The sequence below is a fragment of the Macaca fascicularis genome, chromosome 12 (assembly GCF_037993035.2).
Source record: "Macaca fascicularis isolate 582-1 chromosome 12, T2T-MFA8v1.1".
NCBI lineage: Eukaryota > Metazoa > Chordata > Mammalia > Primates > Cercopithecidae > Macaca > Macaca fascicularis.
The window spans coordinates 73,231,263-73,249,933 of NC_088386.1; the positions used below are offsets into that span (position 1 = coordinate 73,231,263).

General features: G+C 40.2%; 1 protein-coding gene across 2 annotated transcripts in view; it reads right to left on the minus strand.

The window, feature by feature from the left end:
- PDE11A (phosphodiesterase 11A) overlaps positions 1 to 18,671 on the minus strand; it is a 464,879-nt gene that overhangs the window by 64,930 nt on the left and 381,278 nt on the right. For both annotated transcript variants that reach the window (XM_005573580.5, XM_074009510.1), the window contains 2 exons: positions 8,966 to 9,056; positions 5,186 to 5,286 (listed from right to left, as the gene is read on the minus strand). In XM_005573580.5, coding sequence (XP_005573637.1) covers positions 5,186 to 5,286; positions 8,966 to 9,056 — 192 coding nt within the window. The remainder of the gene's footprint in view (positions 1 to 5,185; positions 5,287 to 8,965; positions 9,057 to 18,671) is intronic.

Genomic DNA, 18,671 nt, shown 5'->3' on the forward strand with positions numbered 1-18,671 from the left:
TAACGTATACAAAGGTCCTAAGTAAGCACTCAAAAAATATTAGTTGTTGTTTTTATTATTAATAGTGGAAGGTGCATAGGTCATCTTTGTAGATATATATGCAGATAAATAGTACAGGACATTTGTACCATCCCTTTGAAGTTATAACATTTGTAATTTTAGATCTCTCTGCCCACTCCAACAAGCATCATCTTTTATGGTGCATATTTTATTAAGTTTTCTGGCTGAGTGATTCCTTTTTTTATAAGGTACTTTACATTGTCAAAGCTCTTTCATAAAATTAATCTCTTTTCACTGCCACAAGGATCCTAGGAGATTAGAATGGATGATATGCCTATACCCCTGTTGCTGACAAGGAAACTGAGGCAAAGAGATCCGACTCTCAAAGCTGGTGAAATTACTACTAACTATCAAAGCCTTATTCACTGCAGGGACTCAGAAACAGGCACAGAAATTGGTTTCAGAAAGTCGCTCAGCAGTAACTGGAAAGCGTTTTCAGTGAGTTGGAAAATCAGAATGAATCATTAACCCCAGGCTCAGGTTGTGAAACTCAGAAATTCACATTAAGGATTTTGTTTGTTTTTGTATTTTAATCTTGTGAATTCTGCTTTCATATGCCATTTGAATGACAGACTCCCAAGGACACACAAGGTCTTTAGAAATTAAAGTCATAAGTTTTCATGGATGTTTTTGAGTCTTTCCACATTTCCATGAATCTTATATATGTTTTTCCTTTTAGAGCATGGCAAGAAACCTTGCCTCTAGGAATGAGTCAGAAACCTGTCTCCAAAAGGCAGGGCTCTACCCTGCCCAGCCTGGCCCTTTCCTAGAGTGACTTTCTCCCTCTAGGAGAGGAAAGCAGTGAGCTTCCTTTTTGGTTTCTTCAACTGTATTATGAATTTTGAGTTGAGTAGTCAGGGCAGAAGAACCAACAATAATCCAGACTTCCAGAAACGAGTTGTACGGGGGGCCTCATATCCTCTTGGCCCACCCACCCCTCTCCTGCCATTGCTGCTACACGCAGTGCCTCAGCGGTCCTGAGGATCACATACTTTCTGTCCTGGCACTGCTCTGACTTCATGTGTGGGACCGGGATGAGATGGCTGCAGGAATGCCCAGTCATCAGGCACGCACAACCTGGAAGTACATGAGAGTTAACAACCTACAGATCGACATTTCGTTGATGAGGATGGTGGGTGGTGGACAATTTTGAAGTGCAAAGTATGAGACTTTTCAGATGGTCCCTGCAGGATCAAGACTGGTTGACCATAGTGGTGAACAACAAAGAAATGTGGCCTTCCTTTCACTGGCTTCCCTCCTTCCCCATCTCACTGTCCCAGCCCCTCACTCTTATTCTTGGTGTCATTTCCAAAACTAAACTACCTGAATGCAAGCCTTTATCTCCAACTTTGCTTTGGGAGAGGACACGGGGACCCCAAGCTGGTGTTTAAACTGATTACAGAACACCTGGAAAGGGTCAACATTATCACATAATATATCCCCAATTAAAATGACAATTCTTTCTTGATTCTTCCATTAGAGAGGGGACCATGGTGATTGAAGAAAAAGCCCTGAAACAGGAAGTGTGGGTTCCAGTTTTACCAATAATGAGTTATGTGACCTAAGCTACGCTATTTAACCATTTGGACCTCTGTGCCTGATCAGCAAAACAGGAGATGAATTGGATTGCATCATTTCTATGATCTTTCCGATTCCACAATTGCACATTTATTAAATAAAAACTTCTGGGTGACAGTTTGTAGTAGCTGCTTTCCCCCTCATTATAACCCTAGGGATTGTTCTGGCTAAAAATATGGCAATATTTGAATGCAACTTTAGACAGGCAAGTGAATCAATCCTCTGAAAGTCTTGATTAGAGAATGGGCAGCTATTTAGAACCTCAAAAAACAATAACGCTGACGAAAAGAGAACAAGCCAGCTTCTCTGGGAGTCAGCAAACATTAGCAGGGGCTGCAGCATTAAGATAAGAACAGAGTAATGAGAAAACGAGTTGCAACCAACTTCGTTGACTGCATGCCAGCGGTCACTCAGTGATTCGTCAAATCCCTAACAGGGCTTGATAAATGGGCTCTGAGTGTTGAGGGTTTTTTTCTCTCTCTTTAGAAGTTACTTGGAAGCATGGCTTGGGAAAATGCTTCTACTTTGAGAAAAATAACACAAGATCCTGCAAGTGTCAGGGACAGGCAATAAAACATTAAAAGGATACAGATTTTCCATAAATCCCAAATCAAGGAGCATTAATCCAGAAAACAGATGAAAGATCATGACATTTAAGTCAACGAAAGGGCCACAAAACATGAAAAATAAATAGGTTATAAAGCAAATGAGGTTGTAGATGTCACCATTTCTAAGACATGACATAGGTACTGTTATCTCTATTTTATACTTGAAAGAAAGGCTCAGAGAAATAAATAATTTATCTGGTGACAGGTAGTTAGTGGCAGAGCTAGGATTTTAATTTTTAAGTATATATTTTAAAGTAATTAAAAATTATATTTATCAAAGTAATACATGAACATAGTTAACAAATCAAATAGTACTAAAATAGATATAATGAAATATAGCAGTGTTTTCCACTTTGCTGGCTTTTGTCCTTGACCTGTGTTTCCTAATGCTTTCATTTCATTTTTTTATTTGGCTATCATGTTCTTAATTTTCGTAAGTGCTTTCTTTTTCATAGTTGCTCCTATTGTTATTTTTAAAAAGCATCCTGTTCTTGTTTCATGGATGTAATATCTTAGCTCTCTGAGAATACTAACAACAGTTTTTAGCTTTTTTTGTTTTCTTCCTCTCCCTGTTTTCCCTGAATTTCATTTTTTTTCTGTTTGTTTTGGCCTCTGTCTTTCATATCGGATGCTAGTAAAATGTTCTGTGATTCTTGCTTTTCCGCGTGTAATAGTAAGGCATTAAAAAGCTAAATAGGAGTTGTGTGTGGTGGGGAGGGGTACAGTTGCCAGATAAAATAATTTGAGTTTCAGAGAAAAAATAATTATTTTTAAAATTTTGTATCAATACATAATATGTATGCGTATTTATTGGGTACATATGACATTTTGTTACATGTACAGAATGTGCCATGATCAAGTCAGGGTATTTAGGATATGTGTCACCTTGAATATTTATCATTTCTATTTGTTAGGAACATTTCAAGTCCTCTCTTGTAGCTATTCTGAAATATACAAAAAATAATTTTTAGTATAAATATGTCCCAAATGTTTCATGGGACATCTATCTATTCTAAAAAGCGATTTATTGTTTATCTGAAATTTAAATGTAACTGGACTTTCTGTACTTCTGCTTGCTAAATCTGACAACCCTGGGTGTGTGGCTTATAGACTCCTAGCTTCTAAGTGCTTGGCTATGGACTATAGGTTTTCAATCCAGAGACTGGTTCCATTTAACTTAATCCCTTCTTCTGAGCACTGTATCTCATTCCCACCCTGTACTTCTCCTCAGTTCAGAGCTCTTCATTTTATTTCTCCAGAGGATACATTTCTGGCCTTCTAAAGGTAGAATAAAGGGAGTGACCTGGCTGTGTTAGCAGAGGACTTACTGGGTACTGAGCATTCTACAGAGTGACTTCCTAGCAATCTCTTTGAGCTTTTAGTGTCTTAAGCTTTGAACATCCCTTACAATTGAACTTAATTCTAACTGGTGCAATGCCACAGTGCTTTTCAAAGGGAGTCATTTCAAAGCGAGTGACACAAGACTTCCTAGAAGAAGTGATAGAAGAGAGCGATCCTAAAGTATGGTCAGTCAGGAAGATGGGGAGTGGAGGAACAGGATTCCATGTGGGAATGGTGATACAGTGAGGGCACAGGGAACGTTACATACGGTGTTCCAAAGGGTGCTGCGTAGACTACTCTGGTTGACGTAGAACAGTCATGTAGGGGAGAAGTGGAAGGTAAGAATGAAAAAAGGTTGGGGGCAGGTTATAGAGGGTCTTGAAAGTCAAACCAATTTAGAACTTACTTTGAAAGCAATGAGGACACTGAAGGTTTTTGAGATGGAAGTTGGAGATACAGGTCTATGGTGTGAGGGAGGGTTACAGTGAAGAATTTCAGAGTCTTCTACACACAGGTCATAACATAAATAGAGGTAACATAGAAATGAGGCCAGGAGAGTGATCTGAGTAGAGAAAGAAGAACATGGTTCAAGAGCTTATACACAGGAGCAAGGAGAAAAGAAACCTGCCAAGGATCTAGAAAAGAAGAGAGAAAGGCAGCTGGAGATTGGGGAAGCAAGGAGAGTAGAAATTGATAATAACCCATTAAACATTCAGATATCTCAAAGCAGATGGAAACTATCAGAAATGAGTACAGGCCATTGAATTTGAGGAGAGAAATGTCTTTGGTGACCTCTGAGAGTACAATTTTGATAGAGTGCGGAGATGGACTCTGCTCTTCATGGTGTAAATGGGTGTTAGGAAAATAGAGGTACTAAATGTGCTGTGTTTATTTAAAAAGGTAGACAGTAAAAGAAAGGTAAATAGAAAAGCAATTAAAGATCTCCATGGGGTCAAATGAAATAATATTTTTAAGGGAGTGACATGGTTTAGTCTTTAAGATAAGAGAAAACAGTGCAAATGAGTGGTGGAAGAAACTTCCAGGCTGCTAAAAGAGGTGGCACCTGTTAAAGCACGTCCCACTGAAAATGGGAGGGTGCAATTTCCAGCTCAGAGAAAGGCCCGAACGTTGTTGAAAAGGAGAGAAAGCTGTTCTAAGAAAGAGACAGAAAAGAATCAAGGAATGAACTGTTGGATTGCTAGTTAATTTTCCATCACTGAATATTTTTCATCTTCATTATCAATGCCATTATACAGCTGACCAGAAATTAACAGTCTTAAATAGCAATATTAGTTATATCTAAGATAAAAATGGCCATCACTTAGTTTCAGAGTTGTGTGTCAAACAAGGCTTATAAAACAGAAGAAAAATAGAAATCTTGTGAATATAGCCTTCCTTGATTCTCTTGGCTTATATACACCACTTTAATGGACTTCATTTATATGAGAGAGAAACAAAAACGACAAAAAATTTAGCTCATTTACACATTGATATCAATGCTAGAATAACCAGGTAAGCTCTAGTGTAGAACTGGAGATTAATTACAGGATGGAACTTTAGATATCCATTTGTCAAACAGATCAAATGCCAATACCTACTCAAAGTACAGCGTGAGGTCTGTTGCCAATATTGACTGCTTCAAAAGCTGCATAAGGTCACTATATTCCTTGGAGGACAGGTTAGCAAAGATATTGTGACCCTGTAATGAGAAAGTAAGAAGTCACAAAGGACATTAAATCTGTGGTTGTTGATTACATGTTTTTCCTCTATTAAAAAAAATCTGGGAACATTAAAAAATCACTTTTTAAAAAGCATAGTGAAATTTTGCATAAATATAAACAGATTCCCAGCAAACATAGCTTAGCCAGAATGCACAGTCATTTTTGAGAAAGTCTAACAAGGGACACTTTGTTATGTACTTAGTCTCAAAGGGAAAATCTGAAATTGTTGGAACTTATCTTACTGTGAATATGTTGTGGCCAGAATTCCATCTGACTACCCATTTCCTATGGAATTACTTAGAGGAGAAGTTTGTGAAACATTTGGGAACATTTCTCCCCCTAAAATAAATGCTATTTTTACTACCAGTAAAGGTTTAAGCCGGCATTTTGGGAACATGTGCTATGGCAACAAATGAGTTTAAGAAAAATAAAAAGCCATTAGAACAGTGGTTCTCAACTGGGGGCGATTTCGACAATGGGGAACTTCAGCAAGGTCTAGTGACATGTTTGATTGTCACACTGGCTGGAGTGCCACTGGCATCTAGCAGTAGTGGCCAGGGATGCTGCTACACATCCATGATGCACAGGAGACCCCCACAACAAAGATTTACCTGGCCCAACACATCACTGCTGCAGATGCGGAGGAACCCCGCCTCCCCCCATTAAGGTGCACTTTGATGAAGCGTGTGGCAGGCTAAATTCAGGATGGTGAATATGAATAATTACTGAATAGCGAGGATGTATAAGACATTGTTCTTGGCACAGTGGGACCCTAAAATGACATTTACCTAAGTAAAGTTGGGATGACATCTTTATCTTCATACCTTTGACAGGTACCCTTGTTTTCATCAACACTTGTGTTAGCTACACTTAGGCTAAAACATTTGTCTTTGGTAAAGTGAAAAACCCATACAGACCAACAATTCACTTAGTTTGTTTTTAAAGTCAGGACTTTTCATTTTTCAGGTTTTCTTAGTGTGATATATGAACTCATGAGCATATGGCCTGGGAACTGGACCAGCTTTAAATCTCGTGTTGAGAGCCAGAAGATGCTGGAGAAGGAAAGTGGTGGAATAACTGCCTGAGAACGAACCATTCTCCAATGAGAGGTAAATTAATTATTTCAGGGAACTGGGATATCAATTAGTAAATTATCTCTTACCAGGCACCAGATGATAATCTGTTTCCCCGAGTTAATTTATTTCATTGGGTGAACCCGCCACTCCTTAAAGACTAGAGTATATTGGTTCTACCTGGGACCAGGTCCAATATTAATAATAATTTTCAAATGAGCTCTTCAGACCCTTAATTCAGCCATTAAGAAGAAGACAAATAACAAAAGGAATGCTGCACCATAATTCTGCCCAGGTTTTTTGCCTGTGCATTACCCAATGATCAATCACAGGCAAGTGTTCCGGGGCCAGGGAAAAAGTGGTAGGAAGCTATGGAAAAGCAGTCACGTGGGTCCAGTCACGCACCCAGAATCTCCCAAAGAAACACAGCCTTTAAGAGCAAGTTACAGTAAAAGTTAACATTGAGATATGGAGAAATCTGGTCTGAATTTGAGGATGTGGATTATTTTATGAGGATGTGCATTTTATTACAATCATGCATCATGCAACAGTGGGGTACATTCCAAGAAATACATTGTTAGGTGACCGCCTCATTGTGTGAACACCATAGAGTGCACTTACACAAAACTAGATGGTACAGCCTATTCCATACCTAGGCCGTATGCGATAGCCTATTGCTCCTAGGCTATTCACCCGTACGTCATGTTACTGCCTGTAATACTGTGGGCAACTGTACCACAATGGTTGGTATTTGTATATCTAAACCTATTTAAACATGAAAAGGTACAGTAAAAATACTGTATTATAATCTCATGGGACCACTGTCATACCAATGTGGTCTCTTGTTGACCAAAACATGTTGCATGTGACTGTACTTTGAAGGATATATAATCACTAACGTCATTTATGGCTAAGAGTGACAGTGCTAGCCAGATCAGCTTTAATTTTTTTAAAAAGTTAATTTGCAATCACTATGTTGTTTATATGCAAATTAGTCTTCTACAGTGCCTTAACGTTTTGGTCCCTGAAGTAGATTTGAGTCTCCCTGAAATACTGCGTCTACTCTTTGTTTAGGGAGGTGGTGAGTGTGGTGTTAATGGAAAGACATACAGATGTGGAGGAAGAAAGTTCTGGACAAACTTCCTCATGCCATCTAACTTCTCTGCACCAGAGCTCATTTGGAAAGTGGAACAATAATAGCACCTGCATTTCTGCCTTTCTGATGGGCAGGACCACAGGGGACTGGAGGCAGTGCTGGGACAGTGCATGGTTCCGTCATTGATAGTCTCTGTTCTTCATAGGGAACCCCAGGGTGAAGGACGGCCAATGTGTTTTGTTTGCATGAACACAAATTCTGAGTGAGGGGGGTTTGTTTCCCTGAGAAAACCTGATATCCTGTTTATAATACTTGTTATTACAAAGTTGGTGGTTTGTCAGAGGTGTATACTCACCACCTTTACCAGTACAGAAAAGATAGTTTGAACCAAAGTTCTTCCATAGCAGCTAAGACACTGCTTTTGGAGGACAATTCCATAGCCACAGAGGCCAGGATGCTGGCTTCTGCCAGTTACTGAGAGCCTAATTCTTGGTGTTTCATTCCCAACTGAAAATACATCATTTCCAGCAGGTTTTCCCTTTTGCAGCCTGCATTCAGGTTCCGGACTGCCGACTCTCCTTTATGGGGTCGAAGGCCTCCATGATATTGCAAAAGACATGCTTTCTCAAGATAGGCTGGAGGAAAAAAACCTCCATATTTAATGATGCCATTCCAGCGAAGCAGGGCCTTAATGATGATAATAATAATAATTAATGGCACAGCTAGAGAACTGACAAATAATGGGGAACAGATGATCCCTTCCTGGCCTCAAAAAAAAAAAAAAAAAAGTCTGTACGCTTGCAGAAAATTAAACAGATCCTTTCCTGGCAAGTTAAAACTCAGATGCCGCAGCCAGAGTCAGTTAGTGGTTTCTGTTTTTCTCTGCGGAGGGCTAAAAGTATAAAATTCCAACTACTTCTAACTCCTGCATTGCCACATGAAGCAAAATCAGGCATATGGCATTAGCCCTGGGTCTTAAGTTTAGCTGCAGTTCTCACTTCCTAACTGGTCCCACCAGCAATTTTAAGTTCTTTTAAGTTGTATAGTTTCTCAATTGTGCTAATAAAGTGTAACTTTCTCCCCGTTTTTGCTTCTACCATCTCTTAAAATGACTGAGAGTTTCGCCAAATGGGAATGTTGGGCTGCTCACTATTTGGATCAAGTTGTCTCCTTAGTGCTCTGTATTCTTTGAGGAAGGTCAGGTCATGCTCTGGTGACAAGCAGTCTATATCTGTCACCCTGCCAAGTGAATCTGAAAAGCCTCCTAACCAATAATGAAATCCAAATGAATCAGCTCAGGAAGACTCTGCAAGGTCCTGCTCAGGCATCTAAAAGAACAGAAAAAGCCACTAAGGCCCATTAAGTTGACTTAGAAATGATTTTCCCACTTCTTTGTATCTACCTGTGGCACCACAAAAAAAGAGAGGGGGGGAAACAAAGAGTTGTTTGGTTTCTGTTAAGGAAAGAAGCAGAACATCAGGCCTGTACCTCGCTTTGAAGGATCATCACGGCGTGGTTGAAATGGTGATGCTCCAAGGTAGCAGAGGTTCCATAGAGTTGGGCCAGGGCGGAACCGCTCCTGAAAGAGGACAGAGGGTGAGTGAGCAGGGCCTATCAACGGTTCCCCCACACCAGCTTTTTGGATCAAACTGCTTTTCTTGCTTTTGGCGAAGGACCATGAGCAGACACATTCTCGGGTAACTGCTTTTGTAGTTCATTCATCTATGAAAGAAATCATCTGTGCAAGAAAGTTCCTAATACATAGAACTTTCTATGTATCAGGCTAGATGCTGCAAATGATATTTGATGAATTTGACACAGTCTCTGTCCCTAAGAAATTTACAGACTAGTAAGAAAGATGAGATGAGATGATAAGTAAAAATAATGCACATAAAACAATGCAAATACTAATCAGTGTAGAAATGTGCTCCAGGTCCAGTCAAAGTGCTATGGATGTTCTGAGGAAAAAAAGACGTAATTTCTGGCTCTGGGGATCAGGGAACGCTTCATGAACTAAACATTCTGTGACTTCTGAGTGTTCAGAACAACTGTCTTATACAAAGCGTATTTGACCTTCCATAGGAGAAGACCTTGTGAATATTCTGCAGAGTGCATTTTATCTACTCTACGTGAAAGGCTGACAGCCTTCTACTATGGCCTGCCAGTCCACAGTCACGCTATGATATCTCAGTGTGCAACTCCAAAAAGTTCTCTGGATTTGGAGTGAAATCTCAGCTCTTCCTCCAAGTAGTAGCTTCAGACGGTTACTTGGCCTTTTTAAGAGTCAGTTTCTTTGTCTCTAAGATTATATTACCTACCTAACCTGTTATTTATGAGAACAATAAAATATTTGAAAATGCCTATTACAGTTCCCAGCCTGTAGTAGATTGTAGTCTATACTAATTATTAATCAATAATTAAAACACATATGACTATTTCCATTTTAAATTAATAAAATACTCATTGATACTTAAAGGGATTACTTTGAGTTATCTGTAAATTTCATTTATGTAGAACAACCCATTCCTTAACAATGTCAGTTCTGCAAAGTGTTCATTACTTGGGAGTCTGAGGCAGGAGAAGCGCTCAAAACTGGGAAGCAGAGGTTGCAGTGAGCCGAGATCATGCCATTGCACTCCAGCCTGGGGGACAGAGCAAGACTCCATCTCAAAAAAAAAAAAGAAAAAAAGAAAAAAAGAAAAAAAAAGTTTAAAAACGTTTATTTCCAACTCTGTTTAAGAAATGGGAGTTAGAGCATCTTAAGAATCAAGAGACATCCCAGAGAGGCCCACAGTGTAAAAGGCAGCCGTGGGACTCAGGTTAAAGATCCATCTAGATCATTCTGTTCTTTCTCGCTTATTGCAGGGGGCTTCGACATTGAAAGGACAATCTGGCCTTAACTTGGAAATGCTGGAGATTGACTGCACACAATCTGTCCTGCTAGTGAGAGAAGCAAGGACTGCATCTAAGTGCAACATGAAGACTTTTGGTCCCAAGCTTTCCTCCAACTTCAGTGGGAGGCAGCCCAAAACCACCATCGGTTCAAGGGTAAAGGACCTGCAATTCTTGGAAAGACTCTCCCAATTCTTCTCCCAACATGTGGTCAGCTCTTCCAGCAGGATTAAGTTCAGTAGGAATTATTGAATATAATACAGTGTAAAATATCGGAATTATTATTATTCTTAGTAAGGTGCTTAGTAAGGAGGGCATTAGATTTTAATCATGTATGTGTTATTTCTTTAAATCTTGCCTTAATTTATGTCATTTAATAAGTGAAAATTTGCTAGGCGAATCTTAATGATAAATTAATATTTAATGTTAGTTACTATTTGTCTTACATAGAGTTCATTTCTATGAAGTTACGGGTTTCAAAACGTATGCTATATGCCTTTGTCTTGGCTGTTGAAATTCTGCAATGCTGTATGTGCATATCACATCCTAGAGCCTGGCGTAGAGTAAGTGCTTTAAAAAATACTGGTTGCTTATCTAATCAGCTTACAGTAGTTACCATGTCGAGAGACTACAGTTCAAGTTGGGAGGTTAATAATAAGTGTGTTAGCATATTTTATAACACTAACATGATTATTAATAATAAAAGCCACCATTAGTAAGTATCTACCATGCCCTAGTCTATATATTAACAACTTAATACATTAGAGCATTTATTCCTGACAATGACCATGATATAAGTATTATTTTCTCATTTACACATGAGGAAAACAGGGCTCAGAGAAGTTAAGTAACTTTTCCAAGGTCACACAGCTCGCTTGTACCAGTTCCAGATTTGAATCCAAGTTTTTAAGCTTCTTGTTACATAATGAAAATGATAATTATAACATACATTTCTGATATTTGATTCTCCATTTTTACTAAGCTGGTTGTTACCAATGAAAGAAGATTTCAAAATCTAATTCAGAATTCTATTAGTATCATTGCTAACCACAGGTTGATTCATGTGATCATTCCTATGAATCAGCCATGCTCACATGCACCTCACTTACTAGTGTGAATCTTTTGTACAAGATACAAAATGTTATCTCTTCCCTTATTAGTGTTGGGTTAACAGACTGCACAAAAGTTGCATCAGCTAGATGATCAGAAGTCACTCTGTATCTTCTTTGTTTCCGTGAATAAGGAGATGTTTTCTCCTTTAAGGGGGTGGGGATGGGAAGGACGACAACACCACAACACCTTTTAACAAATACACCATGGCTTATGAAGCACTGCTCCTTTCTGTGCATAGGATGGAGGCCTCTCCCCCATATCCATATGCCTCCGATCTGGTGTGTTCTATCTCCCAGTATTTGTGCAAAGGCAGCCACTGTCTATGGTTTGAGCTTCTTCCTTGTCAGATTCCCTGTTTGTTCCCTTCTGTAATTCCATCTTACATTCTGCCCAGCCTCATACGATACTGATTCAATCACAAAAAATAGGTAGATTTTGCCACTGAACCAGACTAATGCCATGAAAGTGTGGGGAGGCTTTGTTATTCATTCATTCATCTATCATTCATTCAACCAATAAGCATTGATAACTATTATTATGTCAGGTCCCAGGCATGTGGAATACAAAGAGAAATAAGACATGTTCTGACCTTCAGGAAGCTCACAATCCCCTACAATTGTGTCAGGAATTTTTCTCTGATCAACCTTGCACTAAAAATTCTCACTTTTCTGCAAGCAAGGTGCCATCTCAGCCCTCAGAGAATGGAGCATGTTACTAACTCAACTTTGAGGGGTTTTTTAAAAGTAAAGTCATCTAAGCAAGAATACTTCCATTTCCAAATGGATCCCTTATTTACACTATCAGATTTGGTCCCTGGCAGGTGTTCTAGACTGCCAAAACCCTCAGTGCCTTTTGTCTCAGGCCAAGGCCTATTAGGAATGCTGCCTATATCTGCTGGTACACACTGGGAACTTCCTGGGACCACCAAGAGCCAAGTCTGCAGTCTTGATATAAGTGGCAAAAAATTAAAACATATCTGTGAAGATAAGCTTTATCAAAAAGTATTCTACAGAATACTAGTTCTTCTGAATGTTAAATGGCATTAAGAGAAGAAGTAAAAAGGGTTCCATGGTCACATAAGTTTGGAAAATGCTGGCTTTAAAAAGTGGATCTGTTTATTTATGGTAAGGATTTTCTAGAGGCGGCAACATGTGAAAATGCACCGTGATTTTGTGGGAGGGGAACATAATAAGCAGCATTATCTACTTTTGATTGATCGTGAAACCTTTTTTTTTTTTTTTTTTTTTTTTTTTTTAGATAGAATCTTGCCCTGTCGCTCAGGCTGGAGTACAATGGCATGATCTCGGCTTACTGCAACCTCCACCTCCTGGGCTCAAGTGATTCTCCTACCTCAGCCTCCCAAGTAGCTGGGATTACAGGCATGCACCACCACGCCTGGCTAATTTTTTGTATCTTTAGTAGAGACAAGGTTTCACCATGTTGGCCGGGCTGGTCTCAAACTCCTGACTTAGAAATCCGCCTGCCTTGGCCTCCCAAAGTGATGGGATTACAGGTGTGAGCTACCGCACCCGGCTGATTGTAAAACCATTTTTAAAGAGGTCATGTCTCTCACATAATATACTTCCACTTATAAAGGTATGCTTCTACTTTCTCATATAAAATATGGAAAAAAAAAACCCTGAGATCAATTGCATATTGAAAAAATTGACTTTAACAGTACACCTCATTTTAATTGTCTGTGCTAAGTATATCCATCATAGAAGTGTCTTTGGGGCACACATCCTTTAGTTGTGAAAATATGATTTTATATATGTAGGGTGTATGGAGAGAGTAGGAGAAGAGAATCCAAATTCCGTAAGTACAAATACCTTTATACATGCAAGTATTCACGATGTGCATTACTGATTAGGTCATCTTAACATACTAAAGCTTTTCATTTTGGATTGGCAGCTGAATGAGGAGAAACTTATTAAAAAGAAAAGTCAAGGTGGAAATTTCCCTACAGGCATTTGGTACTTTGCACAGGCACCAAAAATGTGTGCAAATGTAAATGTACCTTCATAACTTCCCTAGATAGGCATATTCTTTGAAAAAGAGACTGAATGGCAGTGTGCAGCCGTGACTTAAAGGAAACTTGAAAAAGGAAAACTATGAAAGGTAATTAGGAAATTGAGAGTTGTTGGGAGGTGGTGAGGAATGGGATTAGGCTGTCATGGCAGATTAATGTGCCCCAGTATTTCACTTCTGGGACCTGGCCGAAAGCGGCAAGATGGGTTTTCATTCCCAAGAAATGAGTAGACGAGATTATGCTAGAAATGAATAGAAGAAGTCTCCTAGGAGAATATACTACAAAGCTGCTTGGTACTGATATTTAATCATCAGGGGCAGCTGTAATAGAGAGAAGGATGAGTGGGGAACGCTGTCCCTAGAGAAAACAGGGGAGAGGTGTGAACAGAGCAATTTCAAAGCACTGTGGTATTGCTGCCCTCTCTACCTATTGATCATTCCTTGCACGCACTCCAATACTTAAAAATTAAGAACAAAATATGAAAATGCGAAGGTTCACTTATCAGAAAGGCTAAGAGAATAAATCAAATTGTGCTCTAACGAAAGCCACACTTTTTATTGTAGAGGCATTTTGCATTTTATATAGTAATTTGTCCCTTGCTAAATGTCTCCTGTTTTTTTTATAGCCTTATATATGAAAAAAAGGTAGCATATACTTTGCTGCATAATAATTGGTGCATTTAAATCCCATTTTCAAATCACTTGAAAGACTAGAATTAGACTAGGAGCACTTTAAGAGAAGGGATGTTTGCTATATCTCTTTATTTCTCCCACAATGCCTAGTATAGTACCTTGAATATAGAAAGGACTCACTTACTGGGAAATAAAAAGCAAGAAAAGAAGATAGGTTTCTTGCAAGGGATTTTCTAAACAATGGCACCCTCAATGAATAAATCTCATTCTAATCAATAAAAAGGGAGTTCCTTGACCATGATGCTAAAAAGCCTCTTTCAGCATTCATTGTCAAGGGAAATCTTAACAGAGGTTGGGCAATGGTGGCATTAAGTGTCCTAAGTGCAAAATTGACTCCGTAAAGTAGGTGCAGTGCTCCTGACATCCCATGAGCTGATAAACTGTGTACAAGTTAATTGTCTTGAGAAAACGCATCACACTACCTTGGAATAGGCAGATTTGATCATGTGATGTGAGGATGCAAAAAACTCTCTGAAATCTAGTACTAGTGACTCATATGTGTGAATGCTGTTCAGTCTTATACAAGCAACCTGAGATTTGGGGACCTTAGTTTTTGTTTTTTGTTTTTTTTTTTTGTAAAACTGAGGTACTACAAAACATGACTAATAAGCTTTAGTTTGGTTTTATAATTTTTATGGCTTCATGTCCGAACTGTTGGATGTCAAAATATATTTTCGTTCAAGAGCTCACATATTTGGCAAGGTAGCCAATAAACTGGAAGCTCAACAACTCAAAATAGATGTCACAAAGTCATGGACCAGAGTGTGATACAGTGGTTAAAGAATGGCTTCTGAAAACAGACAGCCCTGGTCCAGGCTCCACTCTACCACATGAATGGATTTGGGAAAGTTTACTTACCTTCCTGAGGCTCAGTTCCTCCTGTAAAATGGAGACAAAAATATCAACTCTACAGAGTTGATGCCAGTAAGGGCTTAAGACACAGTAAACAATAAATAAAATGTAGTTCTCCTTGTCTCAGGAAGTGGTAGTTGCAAAGAACAGAAATGGAGTACAACCAGCTTCACTGAAAGGAAGGCTGATTGAATGATACCAGGAACTCTGAAGAAGCCCAGTTATCACAAGCATGGCTGGATCTCCTAGAAATAGGAACAAGGATGGAGAGAGCCAGGGATAAAGCCTGGCTTTTCTCTGTCTTTCTCTCAGGTTACACAGTCTATCTGTTCTGCTTCTCTTTGAATATCAGCTCCATCCTTCTCTCCTCTTTGTAGACTGGTTTTCTTGTTTCTTTCATCTGCTTGGTATGTGGTCATCATAGCTTTCCCCAAATGGCAGCCTCAGCTCCCAAATCTACATGAGCCTGCAACTTGGATCCCTGAAGCTAACTGTCTTAATATTACGGTAATCCAACTCCAAATTCCTATGAGATAAAATCTGATTGGTCCAGCTTTGATTAGGTGTGCACTCTTGGTCCCAACAGCTAAGGTATCAACTAGCAAGAAGAGCAGCCTCTGTCGGTGCCATACATCAGCTCTATCTCTGGGTAGGGGCCATTGGTATCTGAGTATAAGTATTGTGCACTTCACTCTTGGAAGGACCCAAAAGGCTCTCACTCTTGTTTTACAGACACAATTCTAATACAATTATCCCATCTTTCTGCATAAGTGGTAGAGTGGTAGCAGGCTGGAGAGAGTGTGCTAGAGGGAGATACACTGACAATGATACCATTGGCCTGGGGGAAAGAGGAATCCTAAAAAAATAATGCAGTGCAGACACAAGAACTCCAAACAAGGAGTAATCAGACCCTACAATGAAAGCATACACAACGTACACTTCAATGGGCTCCAGCTCTTTAGTGCAGCATCAAGACAATGTATAAAACAATGTTTCATTGCAGCACTATTCACAATAGCAAAGACATGGAATCAACCTAAATGCCCATCAATGACAGATTGGATTAAAAAATGTGGTATATATACACCATGGAATACTATGCACCCATAAAAAAGAATGAGATCATGTCTTTTGCAGGAACATGAGTAGAACTGAAGGCTATTATTCTTAGCAAACTAATGTAGGAACAGAAAACCACATACCACATGTTCTCACTTACAAGTGGGAGCTAAATGATGAGAGCTTATGAACACAAAGAAGGAAACAATAGACACTGGGGTCTATTTGAGGCAGGAGGGAGAAGAGCAGAAAAGGTAACTATCAGGTACTGGGCTTAATATCTGGATGATGAAATAATATATATTTAACAAACCCCCCATCACATGTGTTTACCTATGTAACAAACCTTCACATGTACCCCCACACCTAAAATAAAAGTTAAAAACAAACAAGCAATGTTTTATAATAATTTATAAGAGGTTGCATCTGTTAAAGAAATCAGGAAACTTTGTTAAAGTGCTGTAGTTAAAATATGTCATCCACTCATGCAGTTATCCTTCATTTGTTCATTCTCAAAACATTTATTGTTTATTATGCTCCCCCAGGTACTGTTCATTCACTGTTGCACATGCCAGAGAAGAAGGAGAGAGACATCTGCAAGTCAGCAATTAAAATGGCATGAAGTGCACACTTTGGAAAAGGCATAACCAGGGCATAGGAAATTGACCATGGGGGTACATTAGGGTGGATAGAAACACGAAGGTGATGCTTTCAGAGGAGTGTTGGGGACAGAAGGAGAGAAGGGCATGCCAGGCAGGGGAAACAGCATATTGGGCAGCAGAGAGATGTGACTGAGCAGGACCCCACCAGTGCTTCTTGGAGTTCCTGTGTCTGGAACATAGATGCATGAGTGGGGTGGGCTGGGGTGAGTCCAAATGAAATAGGCAGGAGTCCAAATGAAAAGGGCCCGAAGGCGTTAAGCTAAGGAACTGGAATACTATTCTAAAAGCCACAGGAGGTGTGGATGGCTTTTAAGCAGGGGAGTGACCTGGTCGGCTTTGTGAATTAGCAAGATCATTCTGGAGTGCCAAGCAACCTCGGGAGGAGAGTCACGCTGTTCATTGTAGCAAACCAGGAGTCATGCCAAGAAGCAGTCCTTGCTGTAAGCATGCAGAGGAGCGCTGGCTTTGAGGGATGTTGCAGGGTAGGTTGGGTGACTGGTGCATTTTTGGTGGGGCCATTCCTTGGGGTAGAGAATACAAGAAAGAGGGACACGCATGGAGGGAAAGACTGAGGTTGAGGGGACAGTAGGACTTCGAAGAGGAGGTGTTCCTCAAGCAATGGAATAAGTGCCTGGAGATAAGCTGAGAATTATGGTTCAAAGAAATGTATTCAGGGCTCATCAGCAGATGGATGGTGGCCCTGCCTGAAGGATCGCGAAGAGTGAGAGAGGAAGAGGGAGGGCATCGCCAGGGAAGGCTGGGGCAGGGGGACAGAGGCCTGAAGCCAGTGGAGATTCAATGCTGTACAGGTGGATGAAAACCCTTCGTATGTAAGACAAAGGAAGAGAGAGTTTCAGGAAGGAGGGAGCAACAAAGTATATCTCATGGCAAGAGGTATTATGAAAGAAGGACAACAAAAAGGTCCGACAGCTTTGAGAAAAGGGGGCCACGGGTGTCATTCCTGAGGTGGTTTCTCCAATGAGTGGAACTGGAAGCCATGTGGGAGGACAGGGGTTGGGGGAAGGGAAGGAAGTGAACCCAGACAGCTTTCCACGAAGCTTGACTGGGAAGGAAAGAGGGAAATAGAACTGAAGCTGAAGAGTGAAGTGGGGATTAGGGTAGGCTTTTTTCAAGATGCGGGAGAACTGTTTCTATTAATAGAATGCAGAGAGCTGGCAGAAAGGGACAGTAGATACAGAGGGGAGAGGAAGATTGATGGTGCAAAGTCCCAGAGGAGAAGCAAGGAAGAGTCCACGGCAGAGGTGGAGGGATTAGCCTCGGACGAGGGAAGGACAGCCCTCCTACCGAGATAGGAGGGAAGGAGGGAAGGATGGGGATGGATAGATAAGTTTGTAGGTGGCAGGGGAGGAAATTGAGAGAGTTCTCGATTGATGGCCTCAATTTTCTCTGTGAAGTAGGAGGCAAGGTGATCTGCTGAGTGATGCGGGAGAGGCGGGGGAGCAGGAGGTGGTTTTGGAAGACACAAGTTTGGTGTATGAAACTGCTAAGAGCAATGGTGAATGGGGCTGGCTAGGGACACAGGAAGACTGGCAGCGAGTTCTAGCGTCCAGCCGAGTGGGAGGAATATATATTTGGTATGTCTGTAACTCACAACTGTGACATTTTCTCCTAACACTTTTACAAGTCTAGACAGAGTGGCAAGAGACTGAATTGTTAGATTAAACCAGGACTGAGTTTCTGCAGAGTGGATGTCACAGAGACTTGTCAGGACATGACAGGATATTGAGAAGAGAGCACTGAAGTGATGGGCTATAGGATACAGATTGGACAGAGGGCACAAAATTGAAATTCATCTGCTAGATCAGGAGTAAATACAAGAATCCTAGACTCCCAAAGTCTTAGTGGGTAGATGTTTGGAGGAAAAAAGAGAATGG